Source organism: Trachemys scripta, chromosome 4 (assembly GCF_013100865.1).
Source record: "Trachemys scripta elegans isolate TJP31775 chromosome 4, CAS_Tse_1.0, whole genome shotgun sequence".
Taxonomy (NCBI): Eukaryota; Metazoa; Chordata; order Testudines; family Emydidae; genus Trachemys; species Trachemys scripta.
Genome location: NC_048301.1, coordinates 132,774,008 through 132,789,678, shown reverse-complemented (window position 1 = coordinate 132,789,678; position 15,671 = coordinate 132,774,008). Strand labels below are relative to the sequence as shown.

At 46.4% G+C, this 15,671-nt stretch overlaps 1 protein-coding gene across 1 annotated transcript in view; it reads left to right on the top strand.

Annotated features, from left to right (window-relative positions):
• PPP1R12B (protein phosphatase 1 regulatory subunit 12B) overlaps window positions 1–15,671 on the top strand; it is a 160,045-nt gene that overhangs the window by 128,273 nt on the left and 16,101 nt on the right. The window contains 5 exon segments of the mRNA XM_034767616.1: window positions 7,566–7,582; window positions 8,445–8,592; window positions 10,146–10,250; window positions 10,553–10,606; window positions 11,854–11,904. Coding sequence (XP_034623507.1) covers window positions 7,566–7,582; window positions 8,445–8,592; window positions 10,146–10,250; window positions 10,553–10,606; window positions 11,854–11,904 — 375 coding nt within the window.

Sequence of the window (15,671 nt, the reverse complement as noted above, 5' to 3'; positions counted from 1 at the left end):
ACTTTTTCAAAGGGAAAACTGGTGGGGGGAGAAGCGTTGGTCAGTAAAACAGTTGTCCCAATGCAGTTTTGGCCAGAATTTCAGACAAGCTCACTGCCCACAATTGGGCCAGATTTTCAAAAGAACTGGGCATGTTGGGAGCTGAGCTCTTTTAAGAAGCTGCCTCCGTTTTGGGGTGCTGACTAGTACATCTGGATGTCTGTCTTTGAACAAATGACACTGGCCTAGCTTTTGCCTCTTAATTTGCCCCGAGGCTTACTCTTTCCCAAGTCATCCCTGGTGTGCGTCTCCTGAAATGCGCAACTGAAAACTTAAAGTATCTACTGTAAGTTCTCAATCATCAGTTTTAAAATACTCATCGCTTTGTTAGCTTCAAAGCTGCCTCTGTGAGGATTATGTTCAGACAGATTTTCGCAGTTCAGCTCCTTTGGCTGGAGCCTACTCCAAAATTTATGCTTGACCTTTTTTTCACAATGGGGGAAAATTTATTTTCTTCCACTATCTTAAAATTATGTGAAACTTCTCCTCTGAAACTTTCACACACACAAAATTGGCCTTTGGACAAAGACCAACCATTGAAAATGTCAATCTCAAAAGTGATTCCTTCCCTCCCGTACACACCCAAAAGCCTGTGGTCAATTGTAAGCATGGTTTTATGAGGGAAAACGTTTTGCAACTTTTAATTACAGTAGGGTTATAGTGCAGGTTCCTCCAGGTTTGGACAAATCTGGAACTTCATGATCTTTCTCTCAAAATATTACTTGAACTGGATCACTCTGCTGGACTATAAATAGGCTGAGGGAAAGCATCCAAGGCTTTCAGACCTTGGGAATAACATACTTGCAAATTCAAAATGGGGAGCTAACCCAGCAACATTAAGAGTCGCCACACTTGCACTTTGCTATTCAACGGCCAAATACACACGTCCCATGTGGGAAAGATTGGCTCATGCAAAGAAGCTGGGCCCTGTTCTGAATGACAGCTGTCGTTACATCACAGGATGTCTAAAGCCAGACGTGAACAGCCTCTATGCGCTTGCCAAAATTGTTCCGCCGGATATCAGCAGATCAGTCACAAGCAAAATAGAATGATTGCGTCAAGTCGAAGGTACCAGACATCTGCTACTTGGCAGTTAGCCGCCTGAAATAACCCACACTTTCTAGCTCCAGTGCAGTCTCTTAGAAAATCACTGATGGCCATGTGACTGGAAATGGGGCACACGCAGCTAGAAGTACGCGCTGAGGATGTCAAAAGGCACATCAGTGTTGCCTAATACCTTCCGACAGGTGCAGGGAAGGATTGGTTGACCTAGAGATGTTGTTTAAAGCACCTCCATATAAGAGATGGCCATTCAAAAATCCCTGTGCACAAAAGGGGCTACCAACAACCCAGACATGGGACTGTGGTGAAACACAGCCATGGACCATCTGCTGGTCAGCTAGCTCCTGGAGGAGCCATACACCATGGAAGACCTCTCCAGGGCCACAGACGGGGCCATATCATGTGCCTGCTACGGGGAAAAAAAAACTATGATTGTGGGTGGAAGGACACAAGAGGATGATGGACCTTGGGAAAGATGCTAAGCTTTCTGCAGAGCTGCAGTCTGGGGTACAAATGTGAAATCCAATGATTTCCTGTAAATTATGAACTTCTTATAATAAATTGGATTAATTTAACAAGACAGAGCCGCACAGATTAAGTGTGCACCCAGACCCACCCATCGAGAAAAGCGTCAGGCAGCCTTGGCTTTGTAAGTTGTGGTATAAAGATGTTTTTAAAATAGGGTTACCATTTTTTAAAAAAACAAGAAGAGGACACTCCACGGGGCCCCTTCCCCGCCCCGGCCCCACCCCCACTCTGCCCCCTCCCTTGAATGCTCCGCCCCCTGCTCCTCCCCCTCCCCTGCTTCCCGCAAATCAAATATTTGCGGGAAGCCTCAAACAGGCAGACAACAGGTAAGCTGGGGCTGGGGAGGTGGTGGGGTGCGAGGAGGCGTGACCCAGTCCAGCCCCCCAGCCGGGCGTCTCCAGCCAGGCTCGGCTCGGGCCCTGGGGCGCCAGCCCGGGCGACTCCAGCTCGGCTCAGGCCCCGGTTCCAGCCGAGCAGCTCCGCCCCGGCCCTGGGCGTGTGGCGCCGGCCGAGCACCCTCAGCCCCGGTCCCAGCGGCTCTGGCCCAGCTCGGGCCCCGGTTCCAGCCGAGCGGCGCCGGCCCCAGTGGCTCCAGCCCGGATCCAAGCCTCACGACCCCTCCCTATTTTCCCGGACATGTTCGGCTTTTTGGAATTTCCTCCCGGACGGGGATTTGAGGACCAAAAAGCCGGACATGTCCAGGAAAATCCAGATGTATGGTAACCTTATTTAAAATAACCACTGAGGGGGCTGTATGGCTGTTCCTTTCATGTCGGTTCCTAAATGCCTGTTGGGCTGCCTTGCAGTGTCCTTTCGAGCAGTAATTTTGGCCCTAATGAAGTAAGAAGTGCCCTGCCTGAAAGGATGCTGCCTGATGCTCTCATGGAAGGGAGTAGAGCTGGGATGACACAATGCTCTTGTCTCTTTTCTCCCTCTTTCTGTCAGTAGCTTTTAGTCTCTTCTCCCCCAACCCCCAGTCTCATTTGGTCTCTCTCCCCTCTGCCTGAGAAAGGCTTCCCTGGTTTGTGAACAAAGTGACCACATTGTGCTTTTCATAAGGTGACCATGTGATATCCCCCTCCCTCCCTAATTCAAAACGGTTTCCCCTTCTCCCCCCACGCTGCCCTCCAGGAATAGAGACCTGTTATTTGAGGACTTTCTCAATGCTGTTACAGAACATAAACAGTCCTGATGTAATAGCAGCAAAGCTTCAAATTAAGTGGATTATTTCCATGACCGGTTGCTGTCACTGAAAGGGATTAGCATATTGGTCTGTAAAACACTTGAATCATTTTCAACAAGAGCGTTGTTAATCACCCCCTAATTCCTCTGCCCTGCGGAATGGAGAAGATGGAGCCAGAAGACATTGGGTAGCTGTCTGACTTTTGTGCTGAAGTGAGATGCTTTATTTTAAGAAGCAAGTTTTACTAGAGCCTCTTGCAAAAGAGCAAGGAGGCTTTGTTGTGTCAGGCAGGAAGCACAGAAGCGGGAAAGCTACTCAAGGTAAACATCACAGTGTGAGATGCCAGTAAAATGTGGAGGTTTTCCTCCTTAACTTAACTCCCTGCAAGGCCTCTTAATTAAAGCTGCCCCAACCAAAGGCTCTTAGAAAAATAAGGCACATGCCAAAGCGTAGCCTTGTGGTTAAGGCAGTGAACAGAAGGTCAGAGCTGTGTTCAATTCCCAGCTCTGCCAAAGACAGCTCAGGCAGTTTAGGAGCCAAAGTTTCTCAGAAGATCAGAGGGATATGGGCCCCCAAGTGCTCTGACACCTTTGAAAATGGGACAGTCTCCTGAATCACTGAGGTGTGTTTGAAAATGTCCTCTCATCCAGGGCCGGCTTTAGGCCGATTCCCCGGAATCGGGCCCCATGGGTAAGAGGGCCCCGCGCCTTAGGTTCACAGGGTGGGGGGGGGTCCACTCCGGGGTCTTTGGCAGCGGGGGGTCCTTCAGTGCCCCGGAAGACGTGGAGCGGACCCCCCCACCCCTGAAGTGCTGCCGAAGACCCTCTGTGCCTCAGTTTGCCACCTGTACAATGGGGAAGAACAAACTTTCCTTATCTTCTAGCCGTCAGAACAAAGTAATGTTGGTGAGGTACCCACATGCTATGGTTAGGGCCCTATCAAATTCATGGTCCATTATGGACAATTTCACAGCCATAGGATTTGAAAATTAGTAAATTTCACGTTTGCAGATGTTTAAATCTGAAATTTCACAGTGTTGTAACTGTGGGGGTCCTGAACCAAAAGGAGATTGTGGGGGTCGCAAACCTGTGTAGGGGGGTCATGGGATTGTCACCCTCACTTCTGTGCTGCCCTCAGAGCTGGACAGAGTGAGGAGGAGGGGGTGTAGAGCTATCTGTAGACAGAGAGATACCCAAGAGCAGCCCTGCAGGGAAAGAGCAAGCCCTGCCCTGCCCCAGCCCTGCCCCGACTAGCAGCTAGGAGCCCCCTTTGCTGGAGCGCTCCCAGCAGCACAGGGAAGATTGGATCCAACTCCACAAGCCTCTAACAGCTGTAGGAACCTCTGGGGCTGCTGCCCAGTCCCAGAGCATCCTGCAGCAGGGGGAGGCACCCGGAGGTGGGTCTAGTCCGTCCTCCCACCCTGAGCAGCTGTGCAGGGGATGGACAAGTTCTGTCCGTCCCCAGCCAGATCTAGGAGCCCCCTTTGCAGGGACGCTCCTAAGAATAAGGGGACATCGGATTTCACGGGGAAGGGCTTATTTCATGGCCCGTGTTGCATTTTTCATGGACGTGAAATTGGTAGGGCCCTAACTATGGTGATGGGGCCACACAACTGCCTACATGGAGATAGTGGTTTGCTTTTTTGCTCATTTCCCTAACAGCAGACACGCTAAGGGGAAGACTTTCAAAAGTATAAATAGCAGTTAGGTGCCTAATTGTAATTTGTCTCTTTTGAAAATCTTCCCCTCAAACTTTTATGGCAGAGCTACTTCAAGAGTTAGCAGTTGGCCCTAAACAAGGGTGCCCAAAGTATGGTCTGAGTGTAACACAAGGGATCCGGCAGCTATAACTGTAGAAAGAAGACGGAGCTAATTGATGGCAGCTTTTTTCCATTGCTGGTGAACTCAACCAACAAAGCAATTTCTGTTCACTTATCAAATGCGGTTTCACTGTTTGCTCCCCCAGCCTTGAACTGTTATGTAGAGTTGCTTTGTACAGCTAAACACTTGCCAGGTTTCACTCCAGAGGTGGCTGTGTAATGAAGTGGTCCCTGTGTACTGTTTGAACAGCGTTTTTGTTTGCAAAGCACTTTGGAATCCTTCTCTGTTGCTATAGAAACGTGAGATTAAATTATGAAGAATATTTAAGTACAAGCAAATGTGGCAGTGCACACAAGCTTCTGATGCACCTTAAGGTTGTACTTGAGTTAAACTGGATGCAGGCCTCATGCTGCTGGAAAGTTGACAGAATGATGTGGTGCTTCTCTCAGTTGCTCTGTTCTTGCTCAGTTTCTGTAAGCAGGATTTTTAGGTTTTTTTTCACCCTGCCTGCTCATAAGAATATTATAGCCAAGGAGAATATATAGAACCATTTGCTGTGTATTTCTCCATGAACATGGAGAAGCCCCTGGACTTCAGACGTTGATAGAGATGCTGAACACTCTAACACAGGGGTGGCCAATCTGTGACTCCGGAGCCATATGTGGCTCCTTGTATAGGCACCGACTCCAGGGCTGGAGCTACAGGCAACAACTTTCCAATGTGCCGGGGGGTGCTCACTGCTCAACCCCTGGCTCTACCACAGGCCCTGTCCCCACTTCACCCCTTCCCACCCCCTCCCCTGAGCCTGCCGTGCTCTCCCCCTTCCCCCCCCCCCCCCCCCGGGCCCCCCCGGGACCCCGAAACAGCTGATTTGGGGGGGGGGGGAGCGCTGATCAGCAAGGCTGCCGGTGGGCGGGAGTCGCTGGGGGGAGGTGGAGCTGATTGATGAGGGGCTGCTGATGTATTACTGAGGCTCTTTGGCAATGTACATTGGTAAATTCTGGCTCCTTCTCAGGCTCAGGTTGGCCACCCCTGGGCTAACAAGACTGCAACCCTAGTTTTAGCCTAGGTGGACTTTTCACTATCAAGCAGTTTGAGATAGGGTTGACAATTTTGGTTGGACATATTCCTGGAGATTTCATCTCATGACCTAATCTTTAATTAAAAATTCATCTTTAATTCATGGAGACTCCAGGACAATCCTGAAGGGTTGGCAACCCTAGTTTGAGAGACAACTTCAAGCTAAATCTTGGGTCTTAGCCCATGACACCCTTAAAGGGTTCAGATCTCACCTCTTGAAAATGGGCAATAAGTTATCCACTCAAGTGAGGCTTTTGGCATTAAATTTTACAGCGTATTTGATTAGCTCAAGTCCAACAAAGGAGAATTAACTGGGGAGTGGGGTGGAGGGGGCGGGCATGGGATTAAAACAGGGCCCACTTCTCTACTGCTTTGTGCTGTCACTTGCACTAGTGCAGTGGATGTAAAGCATTAATACTGTGATATAATAGCATTTTACACCCGTTTTAGAGGTGACAAAACTAACACAAGGTTCAAAAAGGGAAAATCGTGGTCCAGTTGGCATTGGATTCTATAAATTAAAACTTAAATGTCTATAAAATAAACACAAGGGTTACAGAGATGATGGAAGGATGTGTGGGGACCATACTTGTGATAGTACATGCTGTGTCATCTATGCCACTACTGTTTGACTTATGCACTTGTATGTAATGGAGAACATTCCAACCCAGAAGACTCTTTTTAGCAAGTGTGGCTTACCGCAGCTAACCTCTGTAGCAGATTGTTGTGCCAAGCCAAACTATGCTCTGATTTATTTTATGTATAGGTTGGCTCAGATTGTCTTTGGTTTAAGAGCACAAGTGGGCTGCAGCAGATGCAGTGCTAAGAATAGAACTGCAGGGGTGATTTGGAGGTTGGTTGAACTCGCAGGGAAATACTCTGCACCAAAAATTCCAAATCATCTTGCCTGGTGCTCTGCAGCCAGGGTCCCCCAAAGTTTCACTATGCTCAGGTACTGCTGTGTCCCCTCAGTATTCTTGAGTAACTTCTGAATAGAGCATTCCTTCTGCAGGAAGTTTGCTTTAGGTGGGAGATGTTCAGCCTTGAAAATAATGCCAATTTGCAGATTTTCAGACTCTAACACAAATACGCAGGGGGAAGGAGAGAGGGTTGTCTTTGTGTCATACTTTCCCATACTGTTCTCATCTATCTCGCTCAATGGACGCTTCTTCCGTCAAGGTTAGAAGGCATGCGTTCATTTAGAGAGGAGCACGTGTACATTTGTTATGAATCTAAGGGAGATCTGACAACCAATGAATTATTCCTTTCATGACTAATGTCCCTTCCATGAATGAGATTTTGGGTGCAGTGCACACACGGTAGCAGTCTTCACTAATGGATATTTTAGGCTTGCATTTAAGGATATGTAAAACGTAAGCTATCATTGGTCTTGGTAGAGACAAAATTTAAGTCAGTCTAATGTGAACTAGATGGAGGAAGTTTAACGTACAGCCAACGGATTTAGAACTATCTCCATGTAAAGGAATCTCATTTGTTACAGACAGACACACACACTCCTATCTGACTCCATTTTCCTCCCTGACAGTCATCTACAATGTTATGATTTTGGAAACTTGGATTTTGCCCAGTGTCTTCAGATAGGTTGAAACTTGAAATGCTGCAGTGAAGTCATAGCAATTGAGAGGTTATGGGAAAAGATCAGAGATTTGTGGTTTGGATACGAGAGATAATACAGTTTGGATAAATGGGAAAAAGCTTGTAACAGTGTTCTTGGGGCTTGCTTTCAGAGTTGGAAAGTAGCTCCTAAGTGCTGTAGCTGCAATTCTTGAGTTGACGTGTTAATGGTGTCTCACTTGCTAATCCTGTTTTCTTTTGTCTCCCTCTTCCTTTAGCATGAAAGACTTTCCAGGTAAGAGCTTTACCATTCACACTTTCTAATTAACAGATATAAATGGTATATTTGTCTTGCCTCCTACATTCACAGCACTCTAAATGAGTAGCATTTCCTGCTTATTGGAGATGAAGCATGGATGAGGGTCCAGGACTAAGTTGATTCCAAAAAGGGTTCCCTTGATATAATACTTGCCTCATGCAAGTTTTGGAACCATTCTTCTCCCAAAAAGAAATCACATAGGCCTTGGCTACACTCGGGAATTCGCGGCAGCACTGTGAAGCGCGAGTGTAGTCGCACCGCCAGCGTTGCGAGAGAGCTCCGAGGGGAGTAGCTTGCAGCGCTGCAGGCTCTGATCACACTGGCGCTTTACAGCGCTGCACTCGCTGTGCCCGGGGGGGGCTTTTCACACCCCTGAGCGCAGCAAGTTGCAGCGCTGTACAGCGCCAGTGTAGCCAAGGCCATAGGCAGTGACTCAGCAAGGAGAAAGACATTATCCCTTTCACTGCTGTTTGAATGGGTGGGGAACCCCTCCGCCAGCGAGGCAGAACCATACCTTGGGGGAAAGGTTGGCATAAACCGCTGACTTGTATATCCTTGATTGGTGGGGATGGGCCAATACCCTGTTTTCTGAGTTTCCAAGCTGTAGGTGACCATGTCGGTCAGGAGTTCCTCATGTGAACTTCATTTAAGCTTTGCACTGAGCTCCAGAATGATAACAGTGACGCTATGTCAGTGACTGTTCTGAGGTGCTTCTGGTAGGTGTTGAGATGTTTCTTGGAAGGCTTGAGTCCTGACCAGTCGTGGTCACACTGACCACATCTTAGCTGTTCCCAGGCTGATCTTTACTCTACTAGTGTTGGATCTTGTTTGTTTTTAGGTTGGAATCAGCAGGTACAAGCCCTACCACCAGCGACTCGTACAGCGATCGCGCCTCCAGCCGCTCCAGCGCTTACACCAGAAGAGAGAACCGCCTGGCTTCCCTCAGCAGTAGAACAGAGGAGGAGACTAACAGGGACTATAAAAAAGTAGGGCTCTTTTATATGTAATGTTTCTACCCCATGTACCCTAAGAGCTGCCTGTTTGAGCTGTAGCCTTCTTGCAGAAACCTGAGGTCTGCGGGGAGGAGCTGTGAAAGATCAAAAAGGGAGAGTTTTCAGGAATCACTAAAAGTTACCTTGCAAGCAAAGAGTTATTTTAATCAGCTCAGCCATCACCGGCCTTGTTTCTCTTGACTTCACTGTCTGTGGGAATCACACTCCTTCAAAGGTATAAAGAATCATGGACTCAGGGAGCGAGAGAAGATTGAATACACAGGAAAGAGGCGAGCAGGCTGGAGAATGGTTCCAGCTCAGAGTAGTTTGGTTTAACAACATGCAGCTAGTTTACAAAGTTCCTTTTCAGGGGAATTTCTCAAATGACAAAGATGAAAGCATCTGAAAAGTAGCTACACAGTCTGAGTGGCATTTTGGAAAGCCTTATCGTGCATTATTGCTGGGTAATATTTGCTCGGTGTTTATAACCACTGGTTTTCATTACATTCTTCATCTGCTTTGAATTAGCACCAGGATGAAACCTGGAATGCTAGTTGGCAGGGGAAACCAAAATACGTAGTTTGGTATTATGAGCTAAGGGGAACGTAATATACGTCCGTCCGTGGGCGTTAAGCTACCACCTTTATATAGCTATTTTGGAAGAACCTAATTTAACTCTTGCCTTAATCCTTCAATAACTAAAGCTAAGGGGTGAAATCATTCTTTAACCTGATCTTAAAGCAGGGAGGAACGTGTGGGTGTGGGTGTGTATGTGTGTGAGAAATAAATGAAATAAAATATGGTAATAGCAAGTTACAACTGTGTGAAAGGTGAACCGATTAAGGTGATCTTAATTCCTAGGGATGTTAAACCCTAAAAGGTACTTCATTTTCGATTTTTAAATAATGTGGTATGGTGAGAGAGGACTCCATCCGAATTAGAAATCAGTGTCTCCTTAATAGCCAGTCAACGTGCAGGACTGTAACATTCCAGCACAGTTTGTCTAAAGGTGTTTGTCTTGCCTCTCTGAGAGGTGGGAAATACTGATGGACTCAGGAATTGGTGAGGCTGGTAATCTTTCTCCCTGGTAGAATGTCTTGACAGTTTTCTCTCCTCCTTGAAGTGAAACCATGTAAGAGCATAGCAACACACTCTCAGATGAATTATAGGTTTAGGTATGGTCAGCCAACTCAGTGACGTTGATTGAACCTCTGAGTTCTTTATTATATTAAATTATTAAGACAGGCAAGCCATTCTTAAAAATGTCCCTTTTCTTTGTCCACTGCCTGTGGCTTTAAGAAACTACAAAAGCTGCAACGGACCTTCTTAATTTCTTTTACGAAATCAGTTTATTAGAACTTGGGAGGAAAAAATCAGTGCAGAAGAGCTGAGCCATTCTTAGAAAGTGGTGGCAATGCGGAAACGGCTCTAAAACCTGCTACTGATGTTCAGAGCTGCGGAGCACCATGTCTCCATGCAGTTGTGACTGTTAGGCAGGCTCATCTGATAGGCACAGAGCAATTCACATACCTGGCTTCCTGTTTCAGCTCTATGAGGGCGCGCTGTCTGAAAACCAAAAGCTGAAATCAAAACTGCAGGAAGCCCAGCTGGAGCTGGCTGATATCAAATCGAAACTGGAAAAAGCAGCCCAGGTAAGGAGGAAAGGGTCTCCAGACCTGGGGAGATGAAGACGGGAGGAGGAGGTGTTGGCTGATGAACCTATGATTTGGAGGTGCTGGTATGGTTTCCGTAAAAGAAAATTGTGCTTGCTTGTAAAGTGCTTTGGATTCTCTGAAAGGTGCCATTGAAGAGGAAAGTATGATTGTTCATGTTAACTACATTAGGCTCCTTGGAAAGACAGCTTTCTTAGGTATGGAGGTTCTGGACAGTCCCTTTGTGCTGTCCTTGTGCATGCCACTCTGTTTTAATAACTTTCTATTTTTAATTTAAATAGCAGAAACAGGAAAAAACCTCTGACAGATCGAGTATGCTGGAAATGGAGAAAAGGGTATGGGTTTGTGTCTCATTCTTTGACTTTTATGGCTCTGATATGCATGTTAGTTTCTGGAAGGAAAATGTTAATAAAAAACATGGGCACATTTTGTTTTTGCCCCACGGGATAGCGCTTGTGATAATACATGAGTTCTGATTTTGGCTCCCCAAGCTTTTCTGATCACTGTAAAACAGTTAAACTTCACTTTCTACCTTATCACAAGATGCTACAGAACCACAATTTACCTTTCATGGTGTTGAAGGGTTATTGGCCCAGTGTGGCAATTCCTTCCACATCCTCCAAGTCTTCACCAACACAAAGGACCGTCTCATCAAAAAACCCAACCCTTTCTAGTCAAGTGGGTAGTATCTTGTACCTTGAAATATGAGCCTCTGAGCACTCCCTTCCCCTGTCTGAGCAGTCCAATTCACGGCAGTAGATCAAAGACTTAAATTGCCATTCCTGGCTAAAGTGATGTCTTAATCCCATTGCTTAAACTGTGTTCGATTAATTAGATTTTGGAGCCTTCTGCTAGTTGTGAGGATGGGGTTTAAATCCAATTCCTGAAGTGAAAGACCTGAGCTACTTGTGTGCAAACACATACCAGTGTTATGTCTTTCAGAGATGGTCACATTCAAGCATCCTTAGTTTGCACAGTAGCAAACATTCTTTCTCCTTGGCCTGCAGCCTATACTGTCTTAATCTCATCAGGTCTCTCCAGTTAAGCAAGGCTGAGCCTGGTCAGTACTTAATTGAGGGCTCTTCAGCAGACGTGTAGGTCCTGCAAGCAGTGGTGGTAGTGTGTGAGTCAATGGCTTTCTTCCCCTCTGAGAGGGTTCAAGCCAGTGCTGCAGCAGGAAGTCCTGAACAATTGTGGATATTAGAACCCATAATGCAGTTTCATAAAAGGGGTGTAACTGGGCTCTAGTTCAATTCCAGTTCATTGGTGAAGGTGGGGGAGTAGTTCTGCCTCCTCAAACTCCCCCTGTAATTTTAAGCACATACAGTTTTCTCACATCCTGTCTTTAAAACTGTGCCTAGTTACACTGCATGTGAGTTCAGCTGCCATACTTTACCCCAGTGATGGCTACACTTGATTGGTAGATGAAGTAATTCCTGCCTTTCTGAAGTGCTTTGGGATACTTTTCTATGAATGTCACTATAGAAATATAAGCTACTATTTTTTTTCTTTGAAGAAAAAGTATTGAGTTCTTCCCCAAATCTGCCGCATGATCATCAGTGTTTCGAATGTTTCTAAACAGGGGAAACGAGCCCTCGAGCGGAGACTTTCTGAAATGGAGGAGGAGATGAAGGTATGAAAGAATTTGCTCACCCCGTTTTCCCTTCTGTGTTTAGGATTAATGACTGTAGAGGTTATCATGCAGGAGTGGAGTACGTTGTGTGGGAAGAGGTGTCCAATGTAACTCTCTGTGTGTGTCCCTTTATGCAATCCTGACTTGAGTTACTGGCCATGTTCTCAGAGCATGGGCGGATACTAGAATTGCTATATCTGATCACTCAGTCAGTTGCATCTCACATTGGATCTATGCCTGTGCCGTTTGATCACACAATAGTGGAAGCTATTTCTCCCAGAGAGCTTTCAGAAACTAACCCTTTGTGATCTCCTAGGTGAGCTTTGTTGTGCTGATCCTGCGTGCCTTGGAGCAGTAGGCCAGCTAAAGTAAAGCCCTCCGTGTTTCATTTCATGTGAACTGGAAAGGCAAAGGAGTTTGTCAGGGAGGTGATGGTGGCTTTGAGAAGTCACACACAGCAGCCAGGGGAAAACTTAAAATGATTGTACTTCTGCCCTCCCTTCCGAGAACACATTGCTGGAAGGAAATCTCAGTAAGTCATCTTGGAACAGAAGATTGTTGTCAGACTTACCTATATTTGTTCCCTCTTACTCCCGTTGAAATGTACAGGGATGCTGAGTAGCACACGCCCTCTCAGCGCAGCGACTGCCCGACTCAAACAGCTCCTTTGCTTTGCCACTTCTCCTGCCAGTCAGCTGCATGGAAGGACTGCCTCCCTCACTTGAAAGCTCTGCGAGCACTGATCTGGCTGGCACAGCTCTGGAGTCAGCTTATTCTGATGGGGGGAGAGGGGGGCTGCATGTTGTGCTGTCCCAGTGAACCGAAGGCTTTAAGCTGGCTTTGCAATGTTACATCATCTTATGCAATACACTCCTGCTGACATTGATAGAACGCACCTCTTTGTTCTCTCTCCCCCCGGTTCATTTCCCTTTGAACGCAGTCCAAGTGGGACTTAGCTTCATCACTTTAAACAAAAAGAAGGATTCTCCTCGTGAGGGTTAAGAGCTGCTGAATCCCCTTAACCTATTGCAGTGATGAAAGCGATTTCCTGCCTTGCTGGAGATGGTTCCAATTTCACATTTGCTCAAAGGAGCTTCAGATTTTTACAGAGCATAATGAGTCTTTGAAGTAAAGCTCCAGTTGGCTATTCCTGTATCTTAAACTCAAATTACTAGAGGATCTCGACTCCCCGGTTGTAGGCAGGGGCTCAGAGATGGTACTACAAAGTGAGGTTCTGGGCACAGTCTGGAGATGTCAGTGTCCCAGAAAGGCCACGTTATGACGCTGTCACATATAATTGAATGCTCATGTAGGGAGGCAGACATCCCGGTACCATGTAAGAACCCGAATGGAGCAGGGAGAATGAAGAACCCGGAATGTAATTATTAATTGTGGGTAAAAAAAGCTCAGCTGGAGTCTTTGTCTACAGACCTTCAAACAGTAGTTTGATTAGCAGAAAAGTTTGAAATCCACACTTACTAGCTGGTGGGAGAGGAGGGAGTTGGGGACTAGATGTTCACATGTATACATTTATTTTAAATATAAGCACCAGAATAGTGAGCATTTCATCACCACAGAGAAATTGTTCTGGCTTATAGGCATGAAAATGTGACTCTCAGGGTAACCATGTTCCCCTATTTTTACAGCAGTCATACTAACAGTGGGCTTGTCTATATGAACACTTAGTTTGCAGCAATCTGAGGTGTAAATCTTCCTCGCAGTAAATGTGCATGTGGACCACAAAGCAGCTTAAACTGAGGAGTAAACAGGCCAATCGATGGCCTGTCAGTTCTGTGTGCTTCAGTGCATTTGATGCTGACAAAGTACTGGGACTGGCCTACCAGAGCCCCTGGACTGACACTTACTCTTTTCATCGGCTACTTTTACCCATTCATAGCCTCACTTTACTGGGCTCCTCCCGAAGAAAGCAGCAAAGTGACCTTGTGTTAATAGAACAAAGATACATTCACCCTGACTGCAGCTCCTCTGTGCTGCCGTTACGTTTTGACTTGTTACTCTTGCAGAAAGTTCATAAGAATGCTGTCAGATCCTGCTGTGTTGTAGCATTTCTTGGCTGCCAGCCACTCATTAAGAGGGTATAAATTGCTGAGCTAGAAATGTTAAATGAGGCAATTCTTGTGAGCACTCAGGACTGTTAGAAAAGCAGGCTACTCGCTAGCATCTTACATCTTTCCTGAAAGTGAGAGAATTGACACTGTCTAATCAGCTGAATGAGAGGTTTAAGAGAATAAGCATTTTAATCGCTAACGTGTGAATGGCACTATGAAAACTAAAGCATTTACCTGTGTGATTGTGCATCACTCCCAACACTGCCACCAGAGAGGAGCTGCTGACCCCATCTTCCCCTTGCTTGCTAGTCTTGTATATTCCCACCAGCTCTGCCTACTGACCTGAAGTGGTGTCAGTTGAGCCAGTTCACTAATTTTCCTTAACATGGAGGCGTGGAATGTGAGTTGTTCCAATAATCAAACATCTGGGGTCATTAGCACTAGTGTTAATCCTGTCATTTTCAGAAGGTCATAACAAGTTTTGAGTTATTGTATGTCTGACCTATTTCCAAGTTCCCTGTTCCTTTGGTATTTGTCTTGCTCTCCTCCTGCTCTGTGCATCAGGTGTCCTCCAGTAGACTGATCCCAACCAGAGTGAATAGAGAGGACTTGAATCCCCTTGTAGCAGACTCTCTAGGGCTAGAGAAGCAGGTGAGGATCACACACAGTGCTTGGGCGTACAGGGTGCAAAGCTTTTCTGCCCCATCTTGTGCTTCGGAATACTAGTTACTTGGCTCCCCCAATTCATGGACTTAGCCTGATGCTAAGGTAGCAACCAAAAAGCAGGGAACAGTGTAAAGAAGAAAATAGCTGATCCTGAGAAACCTTCAGTGCGTGAAGAGAAATGTGCCCACAGACACACTCTTGCTGAAGTGATAGAGGGGTGCCGAATGTTTTCCTGACTAAATCTGAGGTGGTGCTGATCTGACTGAAGGTGCAGGAATCTGGTTAGTGAAGTAGAAAGAAAATTACCATTTATGCTGAATTGAATTCAATGCCCAAGCTCCCAAGGTTGCTCCATTCTCCTAAAACAGGATATAGGAAACTTCCACTGAAATCAATGGAAGCTGCCCATATTGTGCAGCAGAAGAGGATCCCAGCATTTGGTGAGAGATGTGTGCATTGAGCCCTCTTGAAATAGCTGGATGGTCGAATGCATGGATTCTCAAACTGGGGGTTGTGACTCCTCAGGGGGTTGCGAGGTTGTTAAATGGGGGTTGCGAGCTGTCAACCTCCACCCCCAACCCCGCTTCACCTCCAGCATTTATAATAGTGTTAAATATTTTTTTAAAAAGTTTTATTTTAATTTATAAAGGTGGGGGAGGGTGTTGTACTCAGAGGCTTGCTGTTTGAAAGGGGTCACCAATAGAAAAGTCTGAGAACCAGTGCAAACTCATTGTATTTGACTGGTGCACGCACAAGATGCTGGAAATTGAGTTCACAGACAGCTGCATTGGGCTGTGCTGTTCTGTAGCCCAAGTACCAAGAAAAGCAATGAGCAATTGTAGCAGTCTCACTCAGGGGCTGGTATTTGCTGTTGGCTTTGGGCCTGGCTTTTTGGCTGTTACTGGGCTTTCTTTGAGTGTAAGAACTGGAAAGCTGGCTTTCCTCACGGTGCTTTGCCTTGCTGGGTGTGTACACACACCTCCACACAGTAGCCAACACCAGATTATTGTAGGTTGCAGTGTTGGTGAGGCC